The sequence below is a fragment of the Lachnellula hyalina genome, assembly GCF_007821495.1.
Source record: "Lachnellula hyalina strain CBS 185.66 chromosome Unknown contig00110, whole genome shotgun sequence".
In the NCBI taxonomy this organism is placed as follows: Eukaryota; Fungi; Ascomycota; class Leotiomycetes; order Helotiales; family Lachnaceae; genus Lachnellula; species Lachnellula hyalina.
Window position 1 is genome coordinate 67,734 of NW_022157224.1, and position 23,590 is coordinate 91,323.

General features: G+C 47.7%; 6 protein-coding genes across 6 annotated transcripts; 3 read left to right on the plus strand and 3 right to left on the minus strand.

The window, feature by feature from the left end:
- Nucleotides 1-109: 109 nt before the first annotated feature.
- Nucleotides 110-2,158, plus strand: npl4 (Nuclear protein localization protein; the record flags this gene model as incomplete). The annotated part of the gene is made up of 3 exons (XM_031150110.1): nucleotides 110-324; nucleotides 377-1,898; nucleotides 1,958-2,158. The coding sequence occupies 3 exons, from the start codon at nucleotides 110-112 to the stop codon at nucleotides 2,156-2,158; spliced, it is 1,938 nt and encodes a 645-aa protein (XP_031003801.1).
- A 580-nt stretch (nucleotides 2,159-2,738) lies between these two features.
- arg4 (Carbamoyl-phosphate synthase arginine-specific large chain) lies at nucleotides 2,739-7,629 on the minus strand (the record flags this gene model as incomplete). The annotated part of the gene is made up of 9 exons (XM_031150111.1): nucleotides 2,739-2,846; nucleotides 2,902-4,155; nucleotides 4,278-4,736; nucleotides 4,961-4,990; nucleotides 5,060-5,203; nucleotides 5,257-5,372; nucleotides 5,544-5,595; nucleotides 5,653-7,166; nucleotides 7,293-7,629. The coding sequence occupies 9 exons, from the start codon at nucleotides 7,627-7,629 to the stop codon at nucleotides 2,739-2,741; spliced, it is 4,014 nt and encodes a 1,337-aa protein (XP_031003802.1).
- Nucleotides 7,630-8,661: 1,032 nt separating this feature from the next.
- On the minus strand, nucleotides 8,662-10,361 carry FRS2 (Phenylalanine--tRNA ligase alpha subunit; the record flags this gene model as incomplete). Its single annotated transcript, XM_031150112.1, has 4 exons — nucleotides 8,662-8,748; nucleotides 8,802-9,657; nucleotides 9,706-9,914; nucleotides 9,966-10,361. The coding sequence occupies 4 exons, from the start codon at nucleotides 10,359-10,361 to the stop codon at nucleotides 8,662-8,664; spliced, it is 1,548 nt and encodes a 515-aa protein (XP_031003803.1).
- A 1,823-nt stretch (nucleotides 10,362-12,184) lies between these two features.
- LHYA1_G005163 (uncharacterized protein) lies at nucleotides 12,185-13,729 on the minus strand (the record flags this gene model as incomplete). The annotated part of the gene is made up of 1 exon (XM_031150113.1): nucleotides 12,185-13,729. The coding sequence occupies one exon, from the start codon at nucleotides 13,727-13,729 to the stop codon at nucleotides 12,185-12,187; it is 1,545 nt and encodes a 514-aa protein (XP_031003772.1).
- A 245-nt stretch (nucleotides 13,730-13,974) lies between these two features.
- brr2 (Pre-mRNA-splicing factor) lies at nucleotides 13,975-20,886 on the plus strand (the record flags this gene model as incomplete). Its single annotated transcript, XM_031150114.1, has 3 exons — nucleotides 13,975-20,114; nucleotides 20,172-20,702; nucleotides 20,751-20,886. The coding sequence occupies 3 exons, from the start codon at nucleotides 13,975-13,977 to the stop codon at nucleotides 20,884-20,886; spliced, it is 6,807 nt and encodes a 2,268-aa protein (XP_031003770.1).
- Nucleotides 20,887-21,445: 559 nt separating this feature from the next.
- pdp3 (PWWP domain-containing protein) lies at nucleotides 21,446-23,484 on the plus strand (the record flags this gene model as incomplete). The annotated part of the gene is made up of 5 exons (XM_031150115.1): nucleotides 21,446-21,629; nucleotides 21,706-22,198; nucleotides 22,248-22,629; nucleotides 22,688-22,918; nucleotides 22,951-23,484. 5 exons carry the CDS (start codon nucleotides 21,446-21,448, stop codon nucleotides 23,482-23,484), a joined length of 1,824 nt encoding a protein of 607 aa, XP_031003799.1.
- Between the last annotated feature and the right edge of the window lie 106 nt (nucleotides 23,485-23,590).

A 23,590-nucleotide genomic window follows, 5' to 3' on the forward strand; every position in this document is an offset into this window, starting at 1 on the left:
CTTCGACACTGATTTGCCCCTCTCACTTCTGTGTCCGCATCCTCAATAAGAACCACCCACTGGTTCTGGGGCATTTACAGGAAGGCTACAGACCACCCTCGAAGCCAATATGGCCATCACCTTGCGATTCCGTGGTCCCTCAGGAACTGTACGTTTGCAGGTAGAGGCAACAGACACTTTTGCGAAACTCGGTGAGAAACTACAACAAGTTTTACCAGAGAACGTCGATTACAACACTCTGACGCTCTCGAATGCACCGGCTGGAGGAGATAGTAAGCGTTTGGTCGACATCCTCCCGCACAAGGTCTCTAAGATAGGCGTAAGGTGAGGTGAAGAGATCCGACAGTTGCTTCTTCTGTATTTAATATCTTTGCAGTCATGGCGACCTCATATTCATAAACTACAAGGAAGTAGATCCATTATCGAATGGCCACTCGAACGGCGCCGCGTCCGCATCTGCCTCCACCTCGACAAATCCCTTATTATCCTCCACCAACCGCCTAAATGGCCAGGCCATACTTCCAACTGAAGATATACCCATCGAACCACTCCCGGTCACATCCCCATCTGAAAAGATCAAGAACCCCTGGGAAGTTGTCAAGCAATCTGCTTTAGACGACCGGTTAGACAAGCAAAGTGGCAGGATACCTCGAAAGCGGGACCCTAGGATGTGCCAACATGGAGACAGGGGAAAGTGTGATTACTGCACCGATTTAGACCCTTTCAACGCCGATTACCTGGCCGAGCGAAAGATCAAGAACCTCTCCTTCCATTCGTATCTCCGCAAGATAAATTCCGCGACAAACAAGCCAGAGCAGGGCAGTTCATTCATGCCACCTCTTTCGGAGCCATATTACCGAGTCAAGAGAGATTGCCCGTCAGGTCATCCCCAGTGGCCGGAAGGAATCTGCACAAAATGCCAACCCAGTGCTATCACCCTACAACCGCAAGCTTTTCGAATGGTTGACCACGTGGAATTTGCCACACCCAGCATAATCGAGAATTTACTTAATTTTTGGAGATCATCAGGGGCACAACGTATGGGATATCTGTATGGAAGATATACCGAATACACCGAGGTTCCTTTGGGAGTTAAGGCTGTAGTAGAAGCTATCTACGAACCTCCTCAGGTTGACGAATTGGATGGTGTAACACTGAACGTTTGGGAGAACGAGAAAGAAGTCGACGAAGTCGCCAGGCTATGTGGCCTACAAAAGGTCGGTGTCATTTGGACTGACTTATTAGACTCCGGTGCTGGTGATGGAAGTGTTGTCTGCAAACGCCATATTGACAGTTACTACCTATCTTCACTCGAAATCGCCTTTGCCGCCCGTCTTCAAGCCCAACATCCAAAGCCTACAAAGTGGAGCGACACTGGAAGATTTGGTTCAAATTTTGTCACCTGTGTTGTGACCGGAGATGAATCTGGTCAAATTGCCATTTCTGCCTATCAAGTCTCAAATACTGCAGTGGAGATGGTCAGAGCGGATATTGTTGAGCCATCAGCTGACCCAGCCGTTATGATTGTCCGTAATGAAGAAGAGGACGACGGTTCTCAAAGCCGCACACGCTACATCCCGGAGGTATTCTACCGAAGCATCAACGAATACGGCGCAAGTGTTCAAACAAACGCAAAGCCCTCATTCCCTGTTGAATACCTCCTAGTTACATTGACCCATGGATTCCCCAGCGACCCCAAACCGCTCTTTATGGCGAATCCCCCAGGTTTCCCACTTGAGAACCGCGCTGTCATAGGAGTGGATCCAGGTCTCAAAGATGTCGGCCAGCGCCTAGGAGTCGACAAAAATGGTGAGATCAAGAAATCAGGCGAAGGCATTCTAGCAGTCTCTGATTTTCACCTTCTCACTTTCCTCCATGGCTGTGGCATCCTCAGCAAGGTGTGTTGTCTTCATTCTTCCCCTATTGAAATATGTTCCTATTGACACTACATTCACAGGAGGAGGAAGCACTTCTCTGCCGCGTGGCAACGCAGCATGATCTCGCCGACGGCTACCAACTGCTATCTACGCCTGGTTGGGCAACATTACTTGCAATCATACAATCGACTGGTGAGAGACCCCCCAAACGGCCATCACCTTCTGAAAATGATGGCACAGAGCGTCTTGCTAAGAGGGTTGGCGGGGTAAGGCTAGAATAAGATACTAAAGAGGATATTTCCATCTGATTTGATCTGAATGCTAGCTGGATCCTCGTGGATACATATAGGACCGGTATTTTGAACGCACGAGATGAGATATGATATTGGCAAGGCTGGGGGGCATTGATACCGAGTGAAATGGATGGTTAGGCGGTAATAGGTGGTGCATTTATGGCGCATAATAGGCTAGACCATGGCTAGCTAGGTCAATTAGACATTCATGGTACAAATACAAGGATTATACAAGTATCAACTTAAGAAACTTTTTCTTCACTTTGTGATTGATTTATTGTATTTACAGATGCGTGGTTATCGGAGCAGATCCCCTCCTGATCACACCTCGGCTCGTGCTAGATACAAGAAGCGGCCCAGCTTTTAATGTCCCACTCCGCCTGACACATTGTAATTCGGTACCACTTTTTCCATCCACCACGAGAGCGCTTCAACAATGAGAAGGAGATTAAAACCACTTTTGAAATATACTCGAACTTCTATATTTTTTCGATGACGAATATCCACACTAGAACGCCCCGAAAGAAGCGCAAATATACGAGAAAATAGCAACTAAGTCCGTGACTGTTTACAATGGCTTACCACCGATGAAGTCAGACCATCTACGGACTTCGCTTGGGATTCCTTCCTTTCGGGGTAGCTTGACGCTCATGCACTGGGCAAAGAGCTCAGCAGTCTGTAATGCTTTAATTAGTATGACAAGTTTGCAGAGTGTGAAAGAGTATGCTTACCTTTGGTTCCATGAACAACGGCACGCCAAAGTCGACAGCGTTTCTGCGCATGACATAGTCGACATCAAGGACAGTCTTTCCACGAGCTTGAGCCAAGTTGAAAACACCACGAATATCGTATTTCTGGAAGACTTCTCTTAATGCACGCTTGTCCTCAGTGGGGAACTCAATGACCTCGACGGAAACATTGTTCTTGGCGGAAGACTCAAGGAATGTTTTGATTTCTGGTTCAGCAGCGTAAAGCTTGTAGCCAAGTGGCGAGAGGTAATCAACAATCTTGGTCAAGGACTCCTTGGTGATGTCTCCTCCGAAGAGCAGACCCTCTCCAGGTTCGGGCATGCGGAAGTTCATGGTCGATTGCAGAGAAGCCCAGTAGGCCTCGACGAGATCCTTTCCGAAACAAGCAATTTCACCAGTGGAAGACATCTCGACGCCCAAGAAGGGGTCGGCACCAGCAAGACGGGTCCATGAGAATTGTGGGACCTTGGTAGCAAGGTAGTCACGCTTGATGGCCATAAGGTCAGTTGGTTCTGGAACATCACGGCCAACGAGAGCTTTGGTGGCGACATCGATGAAGTTGGTACCGAGAACCTTAGACACGAAGGGGAATGAACGGGAGGCACGCAAGTTACACTCGATGACCTTCAAAGCCGGGAGACCTCCGTTGGGGTCATCAGCCTTGATGATTTGCATGTTGAAAGGTCCAGTGATGCTCCAGGCCTTGGCAACCTTGACAGCAATTTCCTTTACTCGGTTCATAGTGGTATGGTCGAGAGATGCGGGTGGGAGAACAAGAGTGGCATCGCCAGAGTGAACACCAGCTTGCTCAACATGCTCACTGACCGCGTGGATGATAAGCTTACCGTTCGAGCCGACTGCGTCAACATCGATTTCTTCGGCGCCTTCGATAAACTTGGTAATGACGACAGGGTGATCAGGAGACACATTGCTAGCAGCTTCAAGTTTGTCCTTCAGCTCATCCTTGCTACGGATGACAGTCATTGCTGCACCGGAAAGGACGTAAGACGGGCGTACTAGAACAGGGTAGCTAACTTCATCGGCGAATCTTTCGGCATCAGCGACTGAAGTTAGTTCTTTCCAAGCAGGTTGATCAACTCCGATGCTGTCCAAGATCTCAGAGAACTTTTGTCTGTCTTCTGCCTTGTCAATGTCGATAGGATCGGTTCCGAGAACCTTGCAATGCTGGAAATGAATTAGCGATAGTAATGGGTTAGTTGTTGACAGTATGAAATCCTAGTCCAGAGTCTTCCAGGAATGGCCTGGTAAAATGTTGTTGAAAGTAAGGAGCTGAGTCTGGTCAAAAGTACTTTTGAAGTTAGCACAGAGAATGGACAGCGTCGATTTGGATAACTTACTCGGGGTGGTAGAACTTCTCGATCAGGGTAGTGCATGGAAGGACAATGCACTGCATCTGTAGCCTTTTGGTGGCGCAATGTATTGTTATGACGGGTCAGATTGCTCTGGTTGTAAAGACCAAGATTGCAGGGAGAGCATCTAAAAGGATTGCTCGACTCGAACTGCTTGCGGATGTGTGTTGCGGACTTCAAGTGGTTATCGAAACTTTGCTTTTTGCCAAATGCTATATCGCAAGCCTTGCAACGGTAGGACTTTTCTCTCAGAGTTGTCTCGACTCGGTTTGCTTGATGAATTCGGTCCCGTCCTGGATTACTAGCCCTGGATTTGGCTACTCGGGCGCTTAAATCACCAATGTATTCATCGTGGTCCTCCGCTATCTGTTTGAAATGGTAGTTTGTGGCGTTGTTAGCTTTCAGCGCAAGGAGCTTCTGCTCCTTGTCAATGGCTTGTGCTTCGAGCTGCTCAACAGAGAGATCAAAGCCGCCATGAATGCCTTCGTTCAGACTGCAATGGGAACAGCAGCCATCGTACTCGCGCATGGTGCGACCACAGAGTAGGTGTATCCAAGGCAGACGAATCCAGAGGGGGGGTGTGTCCAGAGGGGGGGCGTGTCCAGATGTTTAGTGTTGAGGGAAAATGCAACCCACTTGGGTCAACGAAAATGAAAAAGAACATAACTTACGCCAGTTTCTTGTAAACGACGCGCAATATTCTAAATCAAGGTATTAGTACAGTAAAGTTATGACATTCTAGAGAGAACCGCGGATGAGAATGAGCATACCTGTGGCAACTGTCCTCCAAATGAGACAACGACTCCAGCAGAATTTTCGAGTTCGTATATATCCAATACCCTCTCGTAGCTCAACTCTTCAAAGTAGAGTCTATCAGCAATATCGAAATCAGTGGACATCGTCTCTGGGTTATACTGGAAAAAATTTAGCGACAGTAAGGATGTTGAATCATAAAGTTCAGACTTACATTGATCATGATAGTCTTCTTGTTCATCTCTCGGAGTGCCAGACACGCTGAAGTACTACACCAATCGAACTCGACGGAACTTCCAATACGATAGACACCACTTCCAAGCATGAGGGCTGCAGGTTGTCAGTCAGTGTTGTCCAGTCAAGAAATGTTTTAGGGGTGGGGGAAGGGGGGTTGTTGGGAGCATCTAGCGAGGTCGAGATTTTATATGTCTCGGCATTTCTGGAACATTTAAACATCCCGAATTCTACATAAGAAAATAAAGGCTTAGTGAATATACGTACTCCCGTGACTGTCAAAGGTGACATCGTTTGTGGTGGCGTTATAAGTCGTATACTATATTAATCAACTCCGTTAGCTCTTGCACTTACACCGTGATGAGGAAAGTCTCACCAAATAGTTCGTATCAGCTGGGAACTCTGCGGCAAGGGTGTCGATTTTCTTGACGAAAGGCTTGATTCCAAAACCCTTCCGGCGAGCTCGAACTTCATCCTCAGTACTTCCTACGGCCTTTGCAATTTGTCTGTCGGAGAAACCCATCTTCTTCGCCTTCATGACAAGTTCCTTCTTCAAGCCAAAAAGACTTCCAATATCTTCAAGCTCGTGAGTGCAATCGACAATATTTTGCAATTTGTAGAGGAACCATTTGTCAATCTTGGTCAGCTCATGCACACGGTCCACGGTGTAGTTCTCGTGAAGCATGGCTTGGCCAACAGCGAGCCATCGACGATCAGTGGGGTTTGCAAGTTCGTAGTCGAGATCATCGAACTCGTCACCTTGGAAACCAATGAAACGGGGGTCAACCTGGCGAATAGCCTTTTGAATAGATTCTTCAAAGGTTCTTCCAATAGCCATAACTTCACCGACGGATTTCATTGCACTTCCAATGTCACGCTTGACGTGCTGGAACTTAGCCAAATCCCAACGTGGGATTTTGGTGACAACATAGTCCAGGGAAGGCTCAAAGTTTGCTGTGGTAGTTTTGGTGACAGCATTGGGTAGCTCAGGAAGGGTGTGGCCCAATCCAATTTTTGCAGCAGTATAAGCCAGAGGATATCCAGTGGCCTTCGAGGCGAGAGCGGATGAACGAGAGAGACGTGCGTTCACCTCAATCACACGGTAATCAAGTCCGTCGGGCTGTAGGGCGTATTGAACATTACACTCGCCCACAACTCCCAAGTGACGAACGATCTTGATAGCAGCAGAACGAAGCATGTGATATTCCTCGTCGCTCAACGTTTGACTGGGTGCCACAACAATTGAGTCACCGGTATGGATTCCAAGAGGGTCGAAGTTCTCCATATTACAGACCGTGATACAGTTGTTGCTAGCGTCACGGACGACTTCATATTCGACTTCCTTCCAGCCCTTGAGAGATTTCTCAACCAAAATTTGAGGGGACAGTGTAAGAGATCTGGCAGACATGTTTCGGAGCTCTTCCTCGTTATTGGCAAAACCTGATCCAAGACCTCCCAGAGCGTATGCGGCTCGTACGATAATTGGGTATCCAATCCCTTCGGCAGCAACCAAAGCTTCATCTACAGTCGAGACAGCAATAGACTGAGCGGTTGGAATATTGATCTCAGCAAGAGCCTTTGCAAAGAGATCTCTATCTTCGCTAGTCTCAAGGGTCTTGATGCTTGTACCCAAAACCTTGACTCCGTAGCGCTCGAAAATGCCCATCCTCTCCATTTGAACGCCCAGATTGAGAGCGGTCTGACCACCGAATGTAAGGAAAATTCCATCTGGTCTCTCCCGTTCAATAACATAGGTAACATATTCTGGGGTGACAGGTAGGTAGTAGACCTCATCGGTAAGGACGTGGGCGGTTTGGATTGTAGCAATGTTTGGGTTGATGAGCACAGAAGACACACCAGCCTCTTTCAAAGCTTTCAAAGCTTGGGATCCTGTGAAGTAGGTAGGTTAGCACTGATATATAGCTTCTGTAAAGCAATTGAGCATTACTGCACGTCTTTGGCGAACATGCCCCAGTGACTCATTTCCTCTGGAGGGATGATGTTTGGAAGACGAACCTGAATAATCAAATTCTCCAGCTTGTCCAATGCTTAAACCACCACTGCCAATAACCAAGACCTTCTTGACATCCACTGGGTTTGCAGCTCCCTTTAAGACCCCGCTCTCCAGGTAGGCCTTTGCGTTGGGTGCGGTCTGGGTCTCATTCCTGCGAATCGTCGAGCTCGAGAAAAGGCGGACATATCTAGCAGTTTTACCAGCAGATACTGGGTTTATGGGGTAGAGGCATCGTGTAGAGCTTCGAGTAGTGAAAGTTCTGGCTGGAATTGGGGCTGGAACCCTGAACTGGCGGAGGAGATTGCTAGACCGACCAGCAAGACGGCTGGAGAGAGCCATGGCGAGAAGAAAGAACTTCAATTAGGTATAAAAATGTCGAATGAAGCTCTTCCCCCTGTTTGAGACTCCTTTGCCTCCCAAGATTTATGGGTGAGGGGTGGGTTTGGAGGTAATTGAGAGTTGAAAGCTTCGGGTGAAGGTAAAAAAAAGACTAGCTAGCTTGAGATAACGAAGTTGCGATTGCGACTGCAATTCTGGATATTGTGTGCAGAAGAATGTCGGCGCGTTAGGTTTGTAGCTTGCTAGGCTCAAATTCTCTCAGCATTTTGGGGGGTGATGAAGAGAAGTCGAGGAGGAGGGAAGAGAGCAATAGCAATAGTAGTGTGCGGAAGTTGGTCACGAAGGTTACAAGTAGGTAGGTCGGTCCGTCGTTCTATAAAAGTTCAGGCCAAAAAAATTCAAAAAATTCAACTAGCTCTGCCCTTGCTTGTCTTGCCCCTCCTTGGCGAAAACCGGGGGCTGCACTCGCCTATAAAATCCGTGTCACGAAGACTGCAAGAGAAAAACTCTTCTACAATACGCTTTTACGAGTATACACATCACTATTCCATCTTCAGATGGCGCACGCCTATTAGTGCTCCCCACATGGATGGGCCGGCCAATCAACGGCCCCCTATTGATGCATTATCTGGGTGGTTAAAAGAAGAGACTTCCAAGTTCCCCGCGGCCTCGTCCAGAGGGTCGAAGACTTTTTGCTGCATGCAGTAAGCGGGGCAGCCCGATGCCAATTCGATGGCCACCCCGCCGCTGAAGAGCCATGGATAGAATCCTTGAGCAGGGGATGTCTACCTAGCTACGCAATAGGTAAGTCTAAGCTTTATACTCCTAGCAGTCCGTATATGTGGGTGATGTAACTGTATCATAGCTAGGGCACCTCATAGTTACAGCACCTACATAGATTCAACAGTACATGGATGTGAACCAGCAGAAGTTATAGGCATCATAAGATTCTACATTTTGCGGACGATGCATGTCACAGCCAGTCAAACGAGAATGTGTCCGTGAAATTGTCTTCTTTCATTCTCCAGTTCTCTATGTCTTCTCAAGTCTAACGGCAGGATTCCTCTCGATGAAAGACAAATCAACTTTATGTCCCAGCAACTCGCGAATATTATTGACCTAAGCAGCATCCAAATTAGTAGTTGGTCATAGAGTAGAAGCACATTTCTCACCTTGTACTTGATCATAGTTGGCCGCTCTAAACTCAATCCCCAACCGAAAACACGCATATCCTTCGGCAAACCCATTGCCTCTAACATCTCCGGTCTGAACATGCCACTGTTTCCGATCTCGACCAGCTTGTTCAACCCTTTGTGGAAGCTGAAGATCTCCATACTGGGCTCGGTGTATGGGTTGTAGGCCGGCTTGAAGCGCAAGTCCTCAATACCCATCTTCTTGAAGAAGATCTCCATAAACTCCATCAAACCTCCCAGTGACAATCCATAATCGGCAATAACACCCTCAACTTGATGGAATTCAGCGAGATGGGTTGCATCCACCGTTTCGTTTCGAAAAACACGATCGATTGAGAAATAACGAGCTGGAGGTGGTCGTCCATCTGGTCCCTTCTGGGAAGCAAGTTTGTGAAGCATTGCGGTTGAAATAGCGGTGGTGTGAGTTCGGAGGACTAATCGTAGAGACTCGTCTTCCGCCCATGGGTACCTATAACCAATTGAACCATATTTGCCGTTCTGGTGGACTTCCTGAACATTCTTCCAGTACGATTCGTAGTCTCCCTTGTCATCGGCATCCTCGGCATGAGGTTTATCTGCAGTCTTTGGGTCTGAGATGTAGAAAGTATCTTGGAGATCACGAGCTGGATGTTGTTGAGGGACGAAAAGAGCATCAAAATTCCAGAAACCAGTCTCGACATACCGATTGGTTGGCATTTCCTCGAAGCCCATTTCAAAGAAGATTTGGCGGAATTCATGTCGGACCTTGTTGAGGGGGTGTAAAGCTCCAGCGTTTTGGTCTGCCCCGAGAGACTTGAAATTGTAAGGCTTGAAAGTAGCAGTCTTCCAGGCACCACTGAGACAAAGTTAGTAGACTCCAGGGGAAAATGTGCCTATAACTTACGAAGCAAGCATATCTGCCGTTAAATCTGTCTCCTCCTTCACTATCTCGAGGGCGTACTTTGGACCCTTGTGGATTTTGAAACTGATGACCTTCTGCATCTTTACAAGCTTTCGCTTCTTAAGGTCCGTGATGATCTTGGGATCCCAATGTGTGCGCGTCTTTTGTATGATTTGTAGTTGCTCTCGAGTATCGTCTTTTATCGAGTCCACCTGCGCCCATTAAAACACATCCAGCCAGCTTGCTTGCATATTCAAACTTACCAGCGCAGCCAGACGACCATCTTTCCCCTTACCAACCCATTTTAATTTGAAAGCCTTGCCTTGTCCCACTTTCACAACGTTCTTGTCTCCAACGGCAGCCTCCAACTCCGCACCTGTGAGCCCCTCTTTGTTTTTTTGCAAGGCCTCCCAAACTCGTGCTTCATGACTGCCACTTTCCGCTATTCCTACTGCTTCTGCCTCTATAATGGCTTCTTCTCGATCGATCGTCTCATATGTGATCATAGACCGCGAAGCCAGTCTGTCTAACGCGCCCTTGAGATCTGTCGACTTTATTGACGGGAAGGTTTCTGTGGAGAGGATCGGGTCTTTTTGGGAGAGAGCTTGGAGAATCTCGGAGGGAAAATCGCTTTGCTGGCTATTTTGTACGTTCGCCATTGCTTTTTAGTGGTGGGCGAGGATTATTATTCAAAGTTGCATTATTTAGTTGTTGGAGTCATCTTGAAATAATTTTGGAAGCGAGGCTCAACACCTCAGGCTAGAAACCCCTAGGCCAACCTATCAGAACTCGCTATTTTAGGGCATGTACTTCCGTACTATGTTATACTCATTCGCGAAGAAAGTACAAAATAATTACACTATCTCAAGACAAATGTCGCTCTTCAAAGCTCTTCAGTTCAATTTAGTTTCTAAAAGATCCGAAGACTCCATTTCCAATCAGTGAACATTTACATAGTAGTTAAGTCATAAGCACTTTGCACCACCCTGAAGCTCAAGTAACACTTACCGAGTACTCAAGTGAAACCAAATAGTGCTTCTACGACAGGTCATGAGGTAGCAGCGGAAGAGCGCCATTTCTAGTTTCAAAACCCCCATGAAAACTTACATCAGTCGCTTTTTAGAACACCTCCATCACTAAATCGTCGGATAGCACATTGAACCTCTTAAGCTCACCCCGGCCCAGGATAGAGAATTAATGAGCGCAGTATTTACTACACCTTATATCCAGAGTATCGGAATATATATCGAGTATTGAAATTCGAGCAAGCACTGGTGGCTAAATCGGGCGTTGTGAGGTCCATCTCGCTATTAAAAAACGTAATTACATGACGATAATTCAGCCATAACCTAATAATTCTTGCAACGAAAGGCTTTACCAAATACCCTAGACGTTTTGTAATGATACTATACCATTTTTGTAGCATAAATCGATGTCTCTTTGACCTATACTCACTGACTAAAGCCTTTCCAAAGTTTCAAATAAGTGCTCTTTCTCTCCACCCACCCGCCTTCTCTTCTAATGATGCCCTTCTCGTCTGCCACGCTATTTTTAAACCCCTTCCAAGCACGCTAGCACTGTAGCAACCACGGAGTAGACGATCGAGACGCAAATCTGAAGCATTACAGCAACAGCAAAAGGAAAATTAAGCAGATGAGCAATAACATCGAAGAATCTACCGGAGGGAGCTTGCCACAAACACCACCGAGGCGAGACGCCCATAACCAGCATGGGTGTTAGGTAGTAAGAAAGGCGCCCTTTCAGCAAATATAAGCAATGCTATATTATACGTTGAGTTCAGAGAGACTACCTTACAAGTCCCCCGGATCAGACGAGTGGTTCACTGCATGTTCAACTGCTAGGAGTTGCTCGGGATCTTGGGTTTTGTTGTTTGTAGTCGAGTAGAAGCTAAGTATTGTATATTTGAGAGCTACATGAAGCTACTGCGTTCATTTGGCGGGGGCTCATAGAGTGTTGCAGGATAGTTCGAGTTGTGGGCTGAGGAAGTGGTCCTGTTCCACCAGTAATAGTCCCGGCAAATCCGTCAAAGCCAATTGATCTCAAAGCATACCTGTTCGGTCCACTTGTCTATAACAGTTGACCAGCGCATTGTTGGATTGCTGCTGGGTATGCGTTGATGGTCTGGGTGGGAAATAGGGAAATAGATGAGGGGAAACGTTGCAGGAAGCCCAATTCGAACAGAAGTGCAAAGGTGCTTCAGTCAAATCCAAAGAGGGAAACGGAAATTTGTAAAGGGGACTAGGAACTAAAGTGAAACTCCTCCATATGGATTGACACAGATTCCATGCTTATTGGGTGTGTGTGCTGCTGGAACCAGCTCTGTTGCAAACCCTAAAGTCAGTTAAGATGTTGGGAGCTCGAATAAATCGATCACAGTTCTTTCTCTCTGTCATATAACGCTTCATCTGAAGTAATAGGTTGCGATTTTTATCATCCCAATAATAACCCTCAAATCATTACTTTAAGCCACGGCTCCGTCACCCTGTTTGATGACACCTAAAGACCCATCAATAATCGACCATATATCTTTCGAATTCGTTGTGATTTTTTGAGTCGAAAATTCGTCGTCTTTGTCCCCGCAAAGAACGTCCGTATCGTCGCCAAGGAGACGCTGCAACTCAAGCATGGTTTGCCGACTTTCATCAATTGCCATGCTACCCTCCTCCAACTTTTCCAATATCTTCTCTTTCATCACATTTGCGGCCGACTCTGATGCATAGACCCAGGCTCTAGCTCTTCGAGATGAGTCTGGTTTCTCATGCTTCGATATCTCGTCCCCAAATGATGACTCTAGAGAAAGACCTTTGCGATGCGATGAACCCGCTGGCATTGGATGTGCCGGGAGCAAATGACTCTCATGTGCAAGGCGTTCTAGGCATTGACTGGATGTCTTGAGTTGCTTTGCTAAATTGATTGTGAGATGGGATTTCAGCTGAATGATAGCTTTCTGCTCATTGGCAACAGCGACCAGCTCTTCCAGGTAAGGATACACGACGTGACTCAGCTCATTAACGCCTATAGATTCCAATACCTCAACTGGTAAGTCTGGTTCTTCATCGGGCGTTATTTGAGCTCCATGCTGCAACCTCCCAGTCACTGTCAAGACTAGCTTTTGTCTTACTTTCGTGTATTGAGAGTATTGTTGTTGGACTGTTGCGAGTTGGCCATCTATACACCCTGTGCTTCTCTTCTCGGGTCTGGAAATTGTATTCACATCATCCTCGTCTGGGGAGCTTTCGCCTGCTCGAGAAAGCTCTGCCTCGATCCAATTGATCAACTCGTTCCTTGCGGTACCAAGCGCTTGCAACCTTCCGGTTTCTTTGACAGGCGGACTTTTTTGCTCTGGTTTGACTTTCGCGAGAAGCCTCTGCTCTCTTTTCAAGAGCAATTTCGCTCTCAGTACTGACTTTTCAAGCTGATCCACAAGATCTTTCAGATCGACGCCACCGGATCGTTGTTGGGTACCGGAAACTCTCAAAACCTCTGGTGGAACTTGGGGAAGAGACTCCACATCTTTTAACACCTCCTTGAGGTCCAGAAATCCGGGTGCAGCTGTAGGCTTTTGGCTGAGCATATCGACGTAATCTTGGATGATGCATAAGGCCTCATGCTTTTGCTGTTGCTTGACAAGGCCAAGGAAACGGTCCATGGGGTCGCCAATTGTATCGTTTCCAAGACTCGTGCGGGCATAATCTTGCCCTTTTACTTGATGTGCTTTACAGGTCTGGGCGTATTCCCTCCTCGCAGTGATATTCGTCCGTACACAACGTAGATACTCTTTCTGTAGACCTCTCACACCATGGGGTGTTGATTCAATATTGCACGAAATGTCTATGAGAGATAATGGCCTAGGTAAAGGATTTTGCCCATCTGGATCGAGGGTGGACTTTAGATGGGCGGCCAAAACGCGTCGAATATGGGTTGCCTCTTGCCTTTGTTTGATATATGAGCCTAAAGAATGTTGAACATTCTTGAAACCCTCTGGTAGATTTTCTGTTTCTTGCATCTTGAAAATCTTTCGGATTTGGAAGTGGGGTGGTATCAATAGAAAGTAGAATAATGCGTTGTTGATTTTTGGAGCACAGTCAATACTGGAGCTGGAGTCAGGTTCAGCCTCAGGTGGCGCTAAGAACACGCTAAACCTTATTTCGATCCACCAGATCGTTTTTTATCGTCGATATATTTTCTCAACCAGCTTGCGCTTCTGATTCAAGTGGAGGCCTGCCACTTTCATATACAAACTACGCTAATATGACGGACCAGCAGCGTGATGTGTCGCAGTACAAGTACTCGGCGATGTCCAACCTGGTTCTCCAGGCGGACCGTCGATTTGTTACTCGGCGCAATGATGAAGTTACAGGAGACCCGGAGTCACTTGCGGGGCACCTGAGCATCCGCGACATGGGATCTCGTAACGCTCGCGACGATGCCCCGAAGCAGAAGAAAAAAGCTTCTGGGCTCCCAGATTTAGAGAGGGGCGGTCTTCGGGAAGGGCAGGAAGTACTGGAACGAGAACAACGAAAACGAAAGCGTGGAGAACCAGCACAACTTCGAGGGACTGGGATTTTGTCTGCAGCGGATGCGTTGGTGGAAGGTATCGTGTATCGACCGAGGACATCAGCCACACGAGCAACGTACGACCTGATTCTGACGACTGTTGCAAACAACCTTGGGGACGTTTCGCATGAGATTGTGCGAAGCGCTGCAGATGCTGTTCTAGAGTTCTTGAAGGACGATGACATGAAGGATTTTGACAAGAAGAAGGAGATTGATGACTTGCTGGGTGCGACAATGACCCCCAAACAATTTAACGAACTGGTGAATCTGGGGAAGAAAATTACCGACTATGAAGCACAGGATGAAGACGAAGTTATGGCAGATGGAGAAAATGGTGCGGAGGATGGAGCCGAAATTGACGATCGCCAAGGGGTGGCCGTTGTGTTTGACGACAACTCCGAGGATGAAGATGGTGCCGAGATGGTCGACGAGATTCGAGACGAGTCCTCCGAAGACGAAGCCGACATGGAGGAACGTCCAGGAGCCGAGGAAGCTTCAACTGCTGGTGGCGCCGGAGAAGATAGAGAAACAGGCGCAGAAGAACTACCTGAAGAAGAGGCTATAATTATAGATTCTGGCCCAGCTAACGGTGGAGCGGGGAAGGAGAAAGAGAAAAACTTCATACCTGCTCGAGACATAGATGCGTACTGGCTCCAGAGGCAAATTGGCACAATTTATTCCGACGCACATATTCAACAAGTCAAGACCCAACAAGCTCTGCATACGCTTTCAGGAGCTCCCGAGGAGGAAGGTGGCGAAGAGAAGCCACTGAGAGAAATTGAGAACGACCTGGCGGAGCTCTTCGATTATGAGAACCATGAGCTTGTTCATAAGCTCATCTCAAATCGAGATAAAGTTGTTTGGCTCACTCGATTAGCTCGAGCCGAGGATGACGAAGCGCGCGGTGTTGTTGAACGAGAAATTGCTGCTGAGGGTTTACGATGGATCTTAGATGAATTAAGAGGTGTGACTTCTTCCGGGGATGGATCAAAGAAACGCAAACTAGAGATCAAGATGGACCTCGACGTGCCCGATTCTTACACAAATGCTTCTTCTAAAGCAGAGAATGAAGGTGACGGTGGCCTTGTTGGTGGTCTGCAACCCAAGAAACTCATCAATCTCGAGAATCTTGTCTTTGACCAAGGAAACCACCTGATGACCAACCCAAAGGTCAAGCTTCCGGAGGGATCGACGAAGCGTACATTCAAGGGTTATGAGGAGATTCATGTCCCAGCTCCAAAGAAGCGCAATGAGCCAACTGATCGTGATATACCCGTCACGGAGATGCCAGAGTGGGCTAGGGTGCCTTTCGGCTCAACGGCGAAGCTCAACAAGATACAATCCAAATGCTTTCCAGAGGCATTCAATGATGATGGCAATATGCTCATTTGTGCCCCCACTGGTAGTGGAAAGACCAATGTCGGCATGTTGACTATCCTTCGTGAGATTGGGAAGAATCGAAACCCCGAGACTGGGGAAATCCACCTGGATGCGTTCAAGATTGTCTACATTGCACCCCTCAAGGCGCTGGTCCAGGAACAGGTTGGAAATTTTGGTGGCCGCCTGAAGGAATATGGAATTCAAGTCTCCGAATTGACTGGTGATCGACAACTCACAAAGCAGCAAATAGCTGATACCCAAATTATTGTAACAACACCTGAAAAATGGGATGTTATTACACGAAAGGCAACAGATCTCAGCTATACAAATCTGGTGCGCCTCATTATCATTGATGAAATCCATCTTTTGCACGATGACCGTGGACCTGTTCTAGAAAGCATTGTTAGTCGGACTATTCGAAAGATGGAGCAAACAGGAGATCCTGTTCGCCTTGTTGGACTTTCAGCTACACTTCCCAACTACCGAGATGTCGCAAGCTTTCTCCGAGTTGATCCAACGAAAGGAATGTTCCATTTTGACGGATCCTTCCGGCCCTGCCCACTTCGCCAAGAGTTCGTTGGTATCACTGAGAAGAAAGCTATCAAGCAGTTGAAGACAATGAACGACGTCACTTATACAAAAGTACTTGAGCATGTCGGAACCAACCGCAATCAAATGATCATATTCGTCCACTCGCGCAAAGAAACATCCAAGACTGCCAGGTATATTCGAGACAAGGCTTTAGAGATGGAGACTATTGGTCAAATCCTCAAGAGTGATGCTGGTAGCAGAGAGATCCTTAGTAGCGAGGCCGAAGCTGTCAACGACCGAGAGTTGAAGGATCTACTTCCTTACGGATTTGGTATTCATCATGCAGGCATGACCAGAACAGATCGAACTTCGGTCGAAGATCTTTTCAGCTCTGGAGACATACAAGTGCTAGTCTGTACTGCTACCTTGGCTTGGGGTGTGAACTTGCCAGCACATACCGTCATTATCAAGGGCACACAAGTCTACTCACCAGAAAAGGGTAGTTGGGTTGAGCTAAGTCCGCAGGACGTGCTGCAAATGCTTGGACGAGCCGGACGCCCACAATATGACACGTACGGAGAAGGTATTATCATAACCACACAGACGGAAATGCAATATTACCTATCACTGCTAAACCAGCAACTTCCAATTGAGAGTCAGTTCGTTAGCCGGTTAGCCGATAATCTCAATGCTGAAGTTGTCCTTGGCAACGTTCGTAGTCGAGATGAGGGTGTTGAATGGCTTGGCTATACATATCTCTTTGTTCGGATGTTACGGTCGCCAGGCTTGTACAGTGTCGGGGCCGATTACGAGGGAGACAGCGCCTTGGAACAGAAGCGGGTTGACCTGATTCACTCTGCTGCCGTCGTGCTCGAGAAATCTAATCTCGTCAAATATGACAAGAAAACAGGCAAATTGCAGGCAACCGAGCTTGGACGAATTGCCTCACATTACTACATCACACATAGCTCAATGCTAACATACAATCACCACATACAACCTTCGATTACCCCAATCGAACTGTTCCGTGTGTTCGCGTTGAGCGAGGAATTTAAGTACATACCCGTCCGTCAAGACGAGAAGTTGGAGCTCGCTAAATTGTTGGGACGCGTGCCGATTCCTGTCAAGGAAAGCATTGAGGAGCCTCACGCGAAGATCAATGTGCTTCTCCAAGCCTTCATATCCCGTCTTCAATTGGAGGGGCTCGCTTTGATGTCCGACCTCGTTTATGTTACCCAATCAGCTGGTCGAATTCTCCGCGCCATTTTTGAAATCACCCTCAAAAAGGGATGGTCCTCCGTTGCAAAAACAGCGTTGGAGCTGTGTAAAATGGCGGAAAAACGCATGTGGCCAACTATGACCCCATTGCGTCAGTTTCCATCTTGTCCGAGAGAGGTCGTTCAAAAGGCCGAAAGAATCGATGTCCCGTGGATGAATTACTTTGATTTGGATCCTCCAAGGATGGGCGAGCTGCTAGGAATACCAAGAGCTGGCAAGACTGTCTGCAGTCTAGTCGCCAAATTCCCCAGATTGGAGATCCAAGCACAAGTACAGCCAATGACAAGATCAATGCTGAGAGTCGAACTGACAATATCACCCAAATTTGAATGGGATGACGAGATTCATGGCGCAGCGGAAAGCTTTTGGATTATTGCCGAGGACTGTGATGGAGAGGACATCTTGTTTCACGATCAATTCATCTTACGAAAGGATTTCGCTCAAGCAGAAATGAATGAGCATATAGTTGAGTTCACTGTACCCATTACAGAGCCGATGCCTCCGCATTACTTTGTCTCTGTTATATCCGACAGATGGATGCATTCTGAGACCAAGCTACCGGTCTCATTTCAGAAGCTAATTTTGCCGGAGAAGTTTCCGCCTCATACACCTCTTCTTGATCTCCAACCTCTTCCAGTTGCTGCTCTCAAGACCGATGATTTTAAGGCTTTATATCCCGAATGGGAACGATTCAACAAGATACAAACGCAGACCTTTAACTCTCTGTACTCAACAGATGAGAATGTCTTCGTTGGCGCTCCAACAGGAAGTGGAAAGACGGTCTGCGCAGAATTTGCCTTGCTTCATCATTGGTCGAAGCATGATGCAGGTCGAGCAGTCTATATTGCGCCATTTCAGGAGCTGGTCGACCTCCGATTACAGGATTGGCAACAGAGATTTTCTAAGCTTCGTGGAGGGAAAGAAATTGTCAAATTGACAGGTGAAACCACGGCCGACCTTAAGATTCTTGACCGAGGTGACCTGATTCTGGCTACACCAGCCCAATGGGATGTTTTATCGCGACAGTGGCAACGACGAAAGAATATCCAGGCCATCCAGTTGTTCATTGCTGATGAGTTACACATGCTCGGTGGCCAGTCTGGGTTCATTTATGAGATCGTTGTCTCCCGGATGCATTACATTCGCTCCCAGACTGAGCAACCTCTACGCATTGTCGGTCTCAGTGTCTCGCTCTCTAATGCTCGAGACGTTGGCGAATGGATCGATGCCAAGAAACACAACATCTATAACTTCAGCCCGCATGTTCGTTCGGTGCCTTTGGAGCTCCATATTCAATCGTTTACTATTCCTCACTTCCCATCTCTAATGCTTGCTATGGCCAAGCCGACCTACCATTCCATTCTCCAGATGTCGCCAGACAAGCCTGCACTTGTATTTGTACCCAACAGGAAGCAAGCACGATCTACCACTCGAGATCTACTATCCGCTTGCGTTGCTAGCGATGACGAAGACCGCTTCCTACATGCCGATGCTGCGCAGATGGCGCCACTCCTTGAACGAATAAGCGAGGAGGCATTGGCGGAATCAATTTCGCACGGTATTGGATATTATCATGAGGCCTTGACCACAAGTGATAAGCGGATTGTCAAGCACCTGTATGACAATGGAGCTATCCAAGTCATGGTAGCATCTCGCGATGTTTGTTGGGAATTGGATTGCACAGCTCATCTTGTCATCGTAATGGGGACTCAATACTATGAGGGCCGGGAACACCGATATGTGGACTACCCATTGAGCGAGGTCCTGCAGATGTTTGGCAAAGCTTCACGTCCACTTGTAGACAAACTCAGCCGAGGAGTTTTGATGGTACCAGCTGTCAAGCGCGAGTACTATAAGAAATTCTTGAATGAAGCTCTGCCAATTGAAAGTCATCTTCAGGTCTACTTACACGATGCATTTGTATCGGAGATCAGCACCAAAATGATCGAGTCTGCTGATGATGCAATCAACTGGACGACCTTCACCTACTTCTATCGCCGGCTTTTGGCAAATCCAAGCTACTACAGCCTTACAAACACATCGCACGAGGGCCTCAGCACGCACTTGTCTGACCTTGTTGAAACCACTTTGAAGGACTTGGCAGAGTTCAAGATCATTGATTTAGATGAAGAAGATGACTCCGTGACACCTTTAAATGCTGCTATGATCGCTGCATACTACAACATCTCTTATATTACTATGCAAACCTTCTTACTGTCACTCACTGGGCGGACAAAGTTGAAGGGTATTCTAGAGATCATAACATCAGCAACCGAGTTTGAATCCATTCCGATCAGAAGACACGAAGATAGTCTTATCCGACGCGTCTATGATCGAATTCCAGTCAAGATGGCCCAGCCCAGTTACGACTCGCCCCACTTCAAGGCGTTTGTGCTCCTTCAAGCACATTTCTCAAGGATGCAACTTCCCATCGATCTGGCGAAGGATCAGGAAATCATTTTAACAAAGGTTCTCAGCTTGCTTAGCGCCACGGTTGATATCTTGTCTTCTGACGGCCATATCAACGCCATGAACGCAATGGAGATGTCTCAAATGGTTGTGCAGGCCATGTGGGATCGTGATAGTCCTCTAAGGCAGATCCCTAATTTTACTCCGGAGGTTGTCAAGGCTGCCAATGACTTTGGGTATGTGCCCCTCTCATTTAATAAACGTGTGTTTACTAAAAATGACCCCTTTTACAGTATAAAGGACGTATTTGAATTCATGGAGGCTATGGACCCTTCCGAAAACCCCAACTACGAAGCTCTCATCAAGCGACTGGGTCTGTCGCAATCTCAGTTGGGACAAGCAGCCAGTTTCACGAACAATAAATACCCGAATATTGAACTTGACTTCGAGGTTGAGGATCCGGACGAGATTACCGCCGGAGCGCCTTCGTATCTCAAGGTTAAGATCACACGAGAAGTGGATGACGAGGATGAGTCGACGGATGTGGACACAACTGTTCACGCGCCATTCTATCCAGTGAAGAAAATGGAGAATTGGTGGCTGGTTGTCGGCGAGGAGAGCTCAAAGACCCTGCTCGCGATCAAGCGCATCACAATAGGAAGGTCTTTGAACGTAAAACTGGAATACACCGTCCCGACACCTGGAGAGCATGAGCTCAAGCTATTCCTCATGAGCGACAGTTATAGTGGGGTCGATCAAGATCCGAGCTTTTCTGTTACTGTGGCCGAAGGCATGGAGGAAGATGACGAGGAATCGGGCGAAGAGTAAGATCTCGTTGGCTTCCAGCTGCCAAAAATTGTGTTGTATAATAGACCGAATATCAGGGAGTGTTTAGAACAGGAGATACAAGACGAGACGCCTTCCAATGGGATCCCTTCCCTTCCCTTGGCTGTCAGTGATTGTGTTGCCGGTAGCACGGGCAGGCGCAGAGCACCCAGCGATTTGTGATTGGCCAGGCTCCCGGTAGAAGGGGGTTGGGGTTGGTTGCCCCAGATGGCGTTTGCGTTGTTCTCAGAACGTGAGCTTTTTCCAGCACCGACTTTTCTCTTCGATTCCATCTGTTTTGAGTCATTCTACTTACTATTCAACTCATTGAGATTGCTCTGTGCGCAATTGTCCCTTCCTATTGTTCTCTTGTTCTTCTTCTTCATCAAGCGATCTGCCTGCTCTGCTTCGTATTCGTCGGAGTCATTCCGTTGCATCCATTCAATTGTCTGGTGCCGTCACAACAGGTAGTTCACGAATGTCACGTGCGCGCGATCAGCATCGAATATCCAAGATCACGCTAAAAAACGGGCAAGAGTCTCCAAGCGAATCCATCCTTTTTCAATAATCTCCAACTTTCTGCATTGTCAAGCTGTCGGCCATCAAGGCATCGCCATCGTCACGAGCATCAGCAGGGCCACCATTGATTGCTATCTCTGAAGCTGACCCGACGCGTCCGGTTCTCCTTCCTTCGGCCCTCGAAAAGCTCCCTCGACAACTTTTTGGTTTCGCGACACGCAATATGTCCGAAGACAACATCTCCGCTGCCCCTCTCCCCGAGGTCACAACTCCGGAGCCTCGCCCCGAAACAGATATACTTCCTGATGTCAAGGATACTGCAGGCGCGAACGACAGCGATGTTGTGGCAAGCGCGCCCGAGCCTGAAAAGGAAGTCGCGCCAGAAGTCTCCGCAGAAGTCGCGGATGGTATGTTTGCTTTCCTCTTTTCACATTCCTCTCCGTATTCTATCCAATTTGCTGATTCATATCGATCACTTTTCAGCTCCTGCGACCGACACTACAAACAGCGACCAAGCCTCTGACAAGCTCATCGAAGACAAAGCAGTCGCCATCTCACAAGACACCGAAATGAAGGACACCATAGTGGACAATGAAGCTGCCTCAGCTCCAGTATCCGCCAGCGAGTCTGCAGAGCTCGCTGTTGCTACCCCAGCCTCGAGTAGCAAGGCGAAAGCCCCTCGACGCAAATCTGGAGTTCCGGAACACAAGGGCAAAAAGCTCAACAGGAAGGCTTCTAGGGTAAAGATGACACATACAGATGCTAAGCCGGGCGACTACTTCTTTGTCAGACTGAAGGGTTTCCCATTATGGCCGGCAATCGTTTGTGACGAAACGATGCTCCCAGAACCCCTGCTGAAATCGCGACCTGTAACTGCAGCAAGAGCAGACGGCACGTACCGCGAGGATTATGAAGATGGAGGCCCCAAGGAGAAGGATCGCACCTTTGCTATGATGTATTTGCACACGAACGAATTGTAAGTCGTTGAGTACTCTGTCTTTTTACACACTGCTAATTGCTCCTAGTGGCTGGATTCCTAATTACGATCTCCTTGACTTGAACCCGGATGAAGTTGCCACCAGTGTCGCGCCAAGCACGCGGAAAGACCTGGTTGCTGCTCATCAACTAGCTGCGGAGCAGCATGATTTGGATTATTTCAAGCAAATACTTAAGAATTTTGTTGAGGCGCGCGCCGCTGAGGCAGCTGCAAAAGAAGCTTTCCGCGCTGCTAAGGCAGCAAAAAAGTCTACTCCCAAGAAGGCAAAAGTTATCGTAGATGTCGATGGCGATGTCGACATGGAGGACGCTACTGGTGAACCTGAAAACGAAGAACTGGATGTCGCAGGATCTGTGAAGCCTGCGAAGCCTACGAAGAGCAAGAAGCGCAAGTCTGATGACGATGCTGAGGTAGATCGTCCCCATAAGCTATTTCATTTTAATGCTGATATTAACCAAGACTTCACAGCGAACCGACTCCGTCAAGAAACCGAAGACCACAATTAAGCTGAACACCCCGAAGGCCAACGGTACAGCTACACCAAAATCTACCAAAGACTCCGCTGTTAAATCGACTAAGCCGAAGACAAAAAAGTCTGCTGCGAAAGTCGCTGCCAGCCCTGAAGCAGTTATGCCAAAGGAACCAGAGCTCACACCCGAGGAGAAGCAGATTAAGAAAGAGGCAAGTTGTATTTGCCTTGTTCCCAGAATCTGATATTAATTGTTCTTTAGAAAGAGATATTGTTCTTGCGACATAAGCTTCAGAAAGGCCTGTTGACCAGAGATCAAGAGCCAAAGGAGGAAGAGATGAAGCAGATGTCCGAATTTGTGACCAAATTAGAGGGATACGCAGACCTCGAAGTCAGCATTATCAGAGCCACAAAGATCAACAAGGTTCTTAAGGCAATTTTGAAAATAAACACTATCCCCAAGGAGGACGAGTTTCAGTTTAAGCCTCGATCTACCGCCCTCCTCGACAAGTGGAACAAGCTTCTCGCGAGCGAGCAGAGTACGCCTGCTGGTGGGGCATCAGCAAACGGCATTGGATCTGAAGCCAAGCCAAGCGCAGAGGATGCGAAGCCCTCTTCAACAGAGCCTACTAATGGTGTGAAAGAGGCGACCGAGGAGCCAAGAGTGGATGCCAAAATTGACGAGCAGCCCGCACCCGCTGAAACTTCAGCTTCCGAGGCAAAAGAGGAACCCAAGACTGTAGATGCTGCAGCGTCACCTGTTGAAGAACCCTCAAAGGTATGCGAGATTCTCTGAACACCCAGTCATTTGGTCGGGCATGAGATTGACTGAAATACAGGAGGCAGTGCCAGAGCCAGCTCCAGTCGAGCCTGTCGCTTGATTGGCCTAATATCTCGGCATC